The 9,917-nt window shown below is 34.7% G+C and overlaps 1 protein-coding gene across 1 annotated transcript; it reads left to right on the top strand.

Annotated features, from left to right (window-relative positions):
* Positions 1–24: 24 nt before the first annotated feature.
* LOC141513149 (transforming growth factor beta-2 proprotein-like) lies at positions 25–9,594 on the top strand. Its single transcript, XM_074222689.1, has 3 exons — positions 25–221; positions 2,219–2,372; positions 6,559–9,594. The coding sequence occupies exons 1-3, from the start codon at positions 139–141 to the stop codon at positions 6,715–6,717; spliced, it is 396 nt and encodes a 131-aa protein (XP_074078790.1). The 5' UTR covers positions 25–138; the 3' UTR covers positions 6,718–9,594.
* Positions 9,595–9,917: the final 323 nt, after the last annotated feature.

Below are 9,917 nucleotides of genomic sequence, written 5' to 3' on the forward strand. Positions count from 1 at the left end.
TATAATTGATGAAGATAAAAGCTAAATATTTATTACCCAAATGCATTTTTTTAAGGTATTGATGGCTCCTTCAGTGAACTGAAAACTATAAAGTCCACTAGGAAAAAAAACAGTGGGAAGACCCCACATCTCCTGCTAATGTTGTTACCCTCCTACAGACTTGAGTCGCAACAGTCCAGCCGGCGGAAGAAGCGTGCTCTAGATGCTGCCTATTGTTTTAGGTAAACACAGCAAAACAAGAAATCAAACAAAATATTTTCTTCTTTTGCCTTCTGAATGACTTTTTCTCTCTGATGAGCTGAATGTTATTACTGGCTTACTTCTGGGCTACTCTTTAGTCCAAAGAAGAAAGGAATCAAGTCTTTCTTCTTAATAACTCTAAATCAATATCATATTCTCCTTTCTCTTTTGCCTAAAGAGATTGCTAGCAATGCTTTCTGATGTGGAATTCTGCTCTTAAATCCTCTCATAGACTTATCCCTGGCTTTATTCCTATTACCACTATGCAGGCAGCTAGGTGGCAAAGTGGATAGATCACTGGTCTTGGAGTCAGGAAGACCAAATTCAAAGTCAGTTTCAGACCCCTATTATTTGTGTGATCCTGAGCAAGCCACTTAACCTCTCTATGTCTCAGTTTCTTCATCTGCAAAATGGAGATGACAGTAATGATACATATCACCCAGACTTGCTCTAAGCATAAAATTAGATATTGTAAAGCACTTAGCACAGTGCCTTACATATTAATGCTTTTTTAAAAAAAAAATAGTAGCTCTAGATGTCTCTAGTAACAGAATGAGAGGTAAAAGGGGACTTTAGAAACAGAATCATCTAATTCAATTCTCTTATTTTGCAAATGAGGAACATAGGATCCAGAGAAGTAACTTACCTAAGACCACATATATGTAGTTGGGCTTAGCAAGACTGAGTCCTTCTAAGCTACCTCATAATGCCAGAGCAGAGAACACAGAAAGGGGATGGGGCAAGTGAAAACTAATGTTGCCCTTCAAAATCAATCTAGGAAGTGACAAAGTGACTGTCATCCTAGTCAACAACACAAGAGAAATAGGGATGAGTCCTGAATTTATTGTAACCTATATAAAAAGAGGAATATCTTTTTTAGGTTCACTTCCTAGAATTTGTTCACAACCAGCTCTCATTCCTGCTCATTAGAATAAATACTGTGATCCTTGGTCTCTAGAACCATTTCAATTCATTTGATGCTCTGATTACTAAAGATGCCACCTATCCCAGCTGAGACATAGATCATCTTTGTGGCACACAACTATTCTAATATTCTTTGCCCCCAGTATGTGTCACGAGAACAACATTTGCCCTTCATCCTATTCCTGTTTATTGCATAATATATAGACAAATCCTTTCATCTACCAGTCTCAGTTTGCTCTTCTCTAAGACAAGAAGATTGTACTAGATCAGGGTTTCTTAATCTAGGTTCTGTAACTTTAAGTTTAAAAACCTATTTTAAGAACTGTATTTCAGTAAATTAGTGTTCTTTGTAATTACATGTATTTAAAAGCATAATTTTGAGAAAGGGTTCTGTAGACTTTATTAGACTTACAAGGTGAGGTCTCTGACGCAAAGTATTCAAGAATCTCTGACCTTTTGGATCTTTGAAGTTAGATACTAAGGCTTCTAAAATCCTTTATATTATATTATATTATATTATATTATATTATATATATTATATATATATTATAGAATCTAGGGGCAGCTGGGTAGTGCAGTGGATAAAGCACTGACCCTGAAGTGAGGAGGACCTGAGTTCAAATCCAGCCTCAGACACTTCATAATTATTAGCTGTGTGACCTTGGGCAAGTCATTTAATCCCCTTGTCTTGCAAAAACCAAAAAAAAAAAGATTTATAAAATGTAGTAGAATATAAGCTTCCTTAGGGTCCAAGCTATCTATTTGTATTTATATACCCTGGGACTAGTATAATGTCTGCCTTTGTGCAGAATTGCAGTGAATTTGGTCTTTCCCTGTCTACTCTCTGCTATTGTCTCACAAAGAAACTGAGGATAGGAGTTTGATCATCTTGATAAGGGTTTAGAGCGATCAGGCTTAGGGCTCAAGACATAGAACATAGCAAATCACTGTACTGACCTACTGTGATCATTCTAGATTGAAGCAAAATCCTAGAAGCCTGGATTCTTTTTTTTTTTCATTCTAATACCTCTATCTACTCTTTTTCTCTCAACAGGAATGTACAGGATAACTGTTGCCTGCGTCCACTTTATATTGATTTCAAGAGGGACCTTGGATGGAAATGGATTCATGAACCCAAGGGGTACAATGCTAATTTCTGTGCTGGTGCCTGCCCATATCTATGGAGTTCAGATACTCAGCACAGTAGAGTAAGTACTTCATTGACTTGAACACTTGATTGTAAAGCTATTGCAAAGCTACAGCAGAGGTGGCAAACACTTGACCTGCCAAGGTTGAATATTACCAAGTGTGCCCAACTTGATTAAATTGTGATTGGGAAATATTTAGCAAAATAAATAACATAATAGAACATAGTTAATGTTAATATGTGATTTTCTAAGATAATATATATCTTTTAAGGATCCTTATATGTGGTTTAGTGACCCCCATTTCTATTTGAATTTGACATCATTGTAATATTGTTTAGACGCACATGCTGATGGCATTTCCAAATGATTTCTGATCAGTGTGGCACTAAGTACATTTACTATTCATGGATGGATGCTGGAGGAGTCTGCTACATGGGGAAGAAAAGATGTGAAACTTTGGTAAATTAGAAATCATTATGAATTCACCTGATCATATTCTGCATTTGGAAAGGTGCATAAGGCTTGTCTTCCCAAATAGTTTCCCAGGCTCACTGAGGGTGAGGACTCTTAGAATTCTCTAATAATTTCTATGTAATAGGTACAATAGTTTCTGAATGAATGAGTGATTGAATGATATGGTGTTAACAGACAAAAAAACAATAAGAGAAAACAGAATTGTTACTTGGAAACTGAGTGGTAACTTGTCCTTATGATAATTTGCTAAAAGTTTTCATTTCTAAATTTCTGCATAGACCAAATTGAAGTGGGGATTTATCAGTTTTCTTGTTACTTGAGTCAAGATAATAACAAATTACATTTGTTTATGATTTTAAAGTTTGCAAAGAACTTTATGCAGGATGTTCCAAAAGTCTTTACTTTTAAGCTATCAAGCTTGAAACTTTTAAACTATTAAAGCTTAATAACAATAATAATCATAGTCCCTAAGTGTTTTGAAGCTTTAATAGCTTATGAACTGACTTTATATTTGAGACTATTAGTTATATTTTAAATAGTTTTAAGCTTTAATAGCTTAAAACTGAACTAATACTTTTGAGATTATTATATTTGAATCTATTAATAGTTATATTTAAAATAGTTTTAAACTTTAATAGCTCAAAATTGAACCAAGATTTTGGGAATAGATTATCCTGTTTAAGCCTCAAAGTAAACAAGTGAAGTAGATGCCATAATTATTACTATCTCCATTTTATAAATGAAGCAATTGAGGCTCAGAGAAATTAAATAACTTATTTAGCCATTCAGTTTGTAAACATCATAGATTATATAATTCAAGTCTTTCTAACTAGATGTATAGCATTCTAGCCACTATCAGGACAGATAGTAGAGGAGGGGAGGGCTGGGAATATATATATATATATATATATATATATATATATATATATATATATATATGTATATATACATATATATGAAAACTTCTTGATTCTTCATTATACTTTCCTGTGCCTGGCAATAATAATAACAATAATAATAACTAGAATTTATATAGCTCTTTAAAGTTTGCAAAGCAATGAGCCTATGTTATCCCATCTGATCCTTAGAACCAAAGAAATTGTAAATTGGCAAGGCTGATTTAATCCAGTTTTGGTTTTTTAATTCATTTTACAGAAGAGAAAACTGAAGTTCATTGAGTTTAGTTGATTTATTCAAGATTGAATTGTTAGATTGGTCTAGTGCCACATCTCATACTTGCAGCTCCATTCTTATTTTCTTTCTTCTTCTTTATATCATTCATCCTGTCAAGTGCCTGCCAAATTCTGGGATAGCTAGATTAAACAATGCAGTATGGCATCATAGTGATCAGTATTAGTCTTGGAGATGACAAGAATACACCTAAGTTCAGAGCTAGCTTCTGTCACTAGTCAAGTGACTTGAATCCATGTAACCTCTGAATCTTAACTTCTTTGTCTGTGAAATGAGGATCACCCGACTTACAAGATTGTTATGAAGTTCAAAAGGACTCATGCATATTATGTACTTTGCATACTTTAAATGCTATTCAAATACTGTTATCTTTTGCCCCTTATTACTTTTGTAGTTCTTCCTACTTTAGAGATGTTATTATCCTACAGTCCTGAATAGGAAGGTGAATTTGCTGCCAGAAAACACACATAATTTATCCAGAAGTGAAATAGGAGTCTATAGGGTTTCCCTGTGTTTAGAATGATGTCTCTTAGTAATGTCTAAGAGCACACTACATCAGTTCTTGCTGGTATCAGAAATGATTTTAAAATACCTGTATCCATCGGACATCAGACAAACAAGTGTGACTAGCATTCCTTCATCTGTATTCTGAAATCCTGGATTGACATTTGAGGTGATGTAAAGGATATAGTACTTGAGCTGGAATCAAGAAGACTTGAGTTCAAATCCTGCTCAGGCACTTATTGTTTGTGCTCTTATTATCATTATTGTTATTTCAAATAGATTTGACACTCCAAGGTAATTAAGTCTTCAGCCTCAAGAGAGACTCCCATACCTTCCCTCCCCTTGTCTTGGTTCTCTTAGGGCTGATGTGTTACTTCATCAGAGCAGCAGTAACAACAGTTTAGGCAAATCCAAAATGCCAGAGAGACATTGTTCATCTCCTTGATACATATACATAGTATGAGAAATCAGGAGCAGCGCTCGTTTTTTAAGGAGAGAGAAAGAATAAACTGTCACAGTCACAAATGTGCAGTTTGGACAGTTCCCCAAGAAGCTAGGGAAAGTTTAATAAAGTAGCTAGTGTACCTGGGCTGAACAGAACTTCTCAGGCTGGTTAAGATACATAGAATTTTTGAAGAAAAGGCCAGTGAGTGTTTAACTTAATTCATTAATAGTATCCTTGAAAATACATCATTACAATATGTGGGTGAATATAATGGAGCATTAAAAATATAGTATTAAAATATAGAGAAATTGAACCTTCATTGTTTCATGGTTATTTATATAGTCTCCTCTCCCTTTACTTTATTCCTTTCCCTCCTCACAACATGGAAATCTAAATTGATATGATTTTAAAGTAATAAAGAGAAAAGCAAAGAAAACCTAAGCAGTAAGGAACCTTCCTCTTTTTCCCTTGATGCATAGTCATGATATCATTTCATTTCTGAAAAAAATGGTAAATGGAAAGGAAATTTCTCTATGGAACTTGAGTATATTGAAACTAGGAATCAGATCACATGAATCATTTGATAAGAAGTCTTCAGGGAATTTAGAGTTTGGAGATCATCCGTTTCATCCCTTTAATTTTTTGTGAGGTCCAGAGATTTTCAAAGACTAGTCTAATAGACCAGATAATAACAGTGTTGACTTTGGAACTCAGGGCCTAGGATGCTGATTCCAATTTTCAACCATAACATCACACTGCCTTGTCCTAGCAGTGTTCCCACCTTGAAGTAAATAGGCTTGCTCTGTATCCTAAAGTGACTTTAAACTCTTATCATATTAAAACTGTGACAAAGAGGATAATATTATTTATTCATAGACATGACTGTTTATGGTATGTACAGAGAGCATCCTATGCTAGAAAGAGAAGACAATAAAAGCTAGATGTAGCCATTGTCCTACAGAAATTCATAATTTAGGTGGGAATACATAATGTATGAATATGGAAGAAAAATATTGCAATTTTAAAGAAGATTGAGACCTAATAAAAGCTTTTGCATTTTCATTATTTTTAAGTGCTGAGGAACTTTATAGAAAAAGAGTGATTTGGCACAGTGGTTAGAGCATCAGCCCTCGAGTCAGGAGGACCTGAGTTCAAATGTGATCCCAGACACTTAATAATTACCTAGCTGTGTGACCTTGGGCAAGCCACCTGATCCCATTGCCTTAAATAAATAAAAAATTAAAAAAACGAAAAAGTGTCATCATGGTAAGAAAATCAAGTTCAATGAAGGGAAACTTCTTGAGGAGAGCTTAGAAAATCATTGATTTGAGTGTTCTGCTCATCCTGACCAGTATTATGGAAATGCATTGCTGAGAGGGCCACCAAAAGTGTTGAATGAAAAGTGGTCACTTCACCGTTTACAGATGCAGCCTAATATGACTATAGTTGGAATGGAAAAAGGAAAGCAAAGTGCAAAATTTGGAATTCTCAGTCAAGATCAGTGAGATTCTTTAATCAATTCTTTGGATTATTAATAAAACAATTTGTTTAGTTTTCTATGCCATCTACTAATTCCCTTCATTCTTTTCTCTACCCATTCCATTTTCTCACAACCACTTGTTCTCCTTGCAGGTCCTCAGCTTATATAACACCATAAACCCAGAAGCATCGGCATCTCCTTGTTGTGTATCCCAGGATTTAGAGCCTCTCACCATCCTCTACTACGTAGGCAAAACACCCAAGATTGAACAACTTTCCAACATGATTGTCAAATCTTGCAAATGCAGCTAAAAATCCTGGAAAGAGATAATGATGATCACAATAATGATGACAATGATTGAGATAACGATATGCAAACCAAGAAAAAAAAGAGAGAGAGAGAGCCTCAGTTCATCAGTGTTAAAAAAAAAAAAAGAAAAGAAAAGAAAAGAAAAAGCGGTACTAGTATGAATACTTTGGAAGTTTGGTTCTTTGTTTTTTAAAACTGGCATCCGAAGCAAAAAAAAAAAGTTGAAGGCCTTATCCTACATTTCACCTTCTCTGATAGTGAGATAGACAAGAAGCAAAACCTTTTTTTTAAAGAAAAAATAAACACTGGAAAAATTTGTTTAGTGTTACTATGTGAAAGGAAAAAAACAGGAAAATCCCATTAAGTGGAGTTATTGTATGTACCTGTCCTGTCCCATGCCTCACTTGATTTCTTTGTATTGCTATGCAATAGGCCCCTTTCCCATTTCTTTTAGCTGTAGAGTTAACAGTGCATTATTTATTTGTGTGTAACTATACAATGAACATTTCATGGCCCTTAGAAAGCAAAAACTGGTGGATGAAGAGGAGACCAAATCATTGGCCAGAAACCTAAGGATGAAAGGCTTAGGGAACTTGAACTCTTGACAAGTGGGGGGAGGGGGGAATTTTTTTTAAAAAAAGGCCACATAGTGGAGTGAAGACTGAAGTCAGTGATTACATGACTAAGAAAGTCTGACGAGACAAAAAAAAAGAAAAAGAAAACCCAAACACGTATTTCATATGCCAGATGCCTAAGGAAGCTTCTTGTAAGGATTAAGATACTGAAAAAAGCTCATTAATAAAGGAAATCTTTAGCCTGAAAGATAAGTCTGTAATATTTTTTTTACTATAAGTGGTTCAAATGTCAGTTTAGTAAAACCAATGAAATGTTGAAATGTTTTGACATATACTGGTCTAGTTGTTAGACCTTACTTAATGTGTTGCTGTATAGCTATGCTATGGGATTTTTTCCTTCTTTTTGGTATCTATAACCATACCTATAGTATTACAATAGGTGGGTAGTAAAGCCAGCGTAATTGGAAACATATCTGTAGATCTATATTGTAAACTATTAAAAAAAACCATTAAGTACTTTACGTGTAATGTGTAAATTTTCACCATATTTTTGTGTTTTGTAATGTCAACTCTGATAAGTTTGAATTTAAATTTGGGGCTCTTTTTTTGTTTGTTTGGATCACCCAGAATAATGTGTTTCCCTCTAGCTGGCCAGTATGAGTAGAGTCCCTATATTTTTTACTTGCACTACAAATACGTGTTTATATGATATTTGCTATACATGTGCTTTGTATATTGTTCAGCATTATGACATAAGCTACCTGACTCCACTTGTCTTTTTTTTCTTTTACAAAAAAAGGAATAGATTCAAGTTCATTGGTTTTTCATTCTATATCCATGGATATTGAGACAACATGGCCTGGTGGATAGACTTCTGGCCTTGGAATCAGAAAGATCTGGGTTCAAATCCAGCCTCAATACATTTTTAGCAATATGCCCTACACTAGTCCCTGAATCTCTATATGTTGGAGGCAACTTCCTGTAAGAGCAGTTTCCAGCATTGACTGAAATTACAGAACTTTGTGTCTCCATGGTTACAGCTACAAATTACTGAATAGTTCAGATTTTAAAAAGCCTACCCCCCCCCCACAGTCTTTTAGCAGACTATACATAGAGCTTTAGACAAATAGATATGATCAGGGTGAAATGTTTTTCTTAAGGGGCTTAAGGATCTAACTGAAGTTGATGTCTGAGTAAATAGGTGTCTCTAACTTGATTAAATCAGTTTTTTTATATTCCACTTTTTGTATTGTTTGCATAGAAGGGTAGACAGCTCCTAGGAAATATTGTTGGCTTTATTCAGATTTTGAGTTTTCAGGGGAAAATAAATTTGAAATATACTTTTCCTTTCTTTCTTTTTAATGTTTTAAATACAAATAAAACAGAGATCAGCATAGAAATAGCTAGTTTGATTTATTTTACCAAAGTGAATGGTTATTCCAGATGTTCTTTGTATACTCCAAGAGAAGCTAAATTCTTCTTTATTTCCAAATGGAGCCCTTTGGAGTGAGAGTCATTTGTTTCAAAGGCTTGGATTGCATTGGTTCACATTAGCATAGGTGCCTAGGCCTTTTGTACAAGACACCTGTAGCTACATCTCTAAGTGTCCCAAGCACTGGTCAGTGGTAATGGATTGATAAAGAAACACTGAAATAAAATGTGGGAGGCAATATTATGAAAATGACAGATGTCACAAGGGAAGTCTTTTAATTTTTGTTTCCTCTTATCAACTTCTTTGTCTTTAGGCTTAAAAATGGAGAAATTGCTTGAAAGGTTTGAAAAATAGCAATGCATAGGAATAGGATGCCATGATGATAAACCTATATTTGATGTGTGCTGGTTGCAGCCCAATGCCAGATTTGAGTATTTTTTTCTTTTAATTTTCCTTTTAATTCTATGTAGTGTGCTTTTATTTCTGTAGATATTTTCTCTCCAGATAGGGTGAAGTTTTGTTTTGTTTTGTTTTGTTTTCTTTCCTTGTGGATGCACTGATAATATTTTAAATGCTCTATTTTAAATCTCCAGAATCTTTTCATTTGGGGCTCTTTTAGGCATTTATTTCCCCTTTAGCAAATATGAACATTGGGTGGAGGGAGGGGAACAGGGGAAATCATAGCACCATGGGTGGGTTAAGGCAACATTTTCTGTGTGTTAAGCAGCAATACAATTGTATGGTTGGCATGTTTTTTTAATGGAACATAAAAACAGCTGTTTTGTATTTTGGTGACCGATTACTCTGTATATTATCACATTGTATGACTGTTTTTGTGGTGCTCTAGTGGTAAATAAATTATTTCAATTGTACATGAATGTGGCTTTCCTATGACAGTTTAGAAAACACCTTCTGTATCATGAATCCAAGTCTCAAATGAGAAGACTTTTGAAACTTGATTTTTTAAAAAGGCTGTATGTTTTTGAAATCGAGACTCAGCCAAGAAATGCTACTCAAGGCTTGGCCAAGTGCACCTGCAGTCTTTGGAGTCAGAAGACCTCAGATCAGATCCCAGTTCTGCAATTCAATGTTTCTGTGACCTTGGGCAAGTCCCCTAACCTCTGGGTGTCAATTTCCTCTCTAAAATGAGCATCTGGTTCTACATGTTCTCTAAGGTCCCATCTAGTTCTCAATC

This window comes from Macrotis lagotis, chromosome 2 (genome assembly GCF_037893015.1).
Source record: "Macrotis lagotis isolate mMagLag1 chromosome 2, bilby.v1.9.chrom.fasta, whole genome shotgun sequence".
NCBI classification, from domain to species: domain Eukaryota; kingdom Metazoa; phylum Chordata; class Mammalia; order Peramelemorphia; family Peramelidae; genus Macrotis; species Macrotis lagotis.

What these genes read in the sequence shown, in the direction of transcription:
- LOC141513149 (XM_074222689.1), top strand. Translation starts at nt 139, where the DNA reads ATGTTGTTACCCTCCTACAGACTTGAGTCGCAACAGTCCAGCCGGCGG. An exon ending in GATGCTGCCTATTGTTTTAG is followed by an intron (nt 222 to 2,218) that starts GTAAACACAGCA and finishes TTCTCTCAACAG; the next exon opens with GAATGTACAGGATAACTGTT. An exon ending in CAGATACTCAGCACAGTAGA is followed by an intron (nt 2,373 to 6,558) that starts GTAAGTACTTCA and finishes TTCTCCTTGCAG; the next exon opens with GTCCTCAGCTTATATAACAC.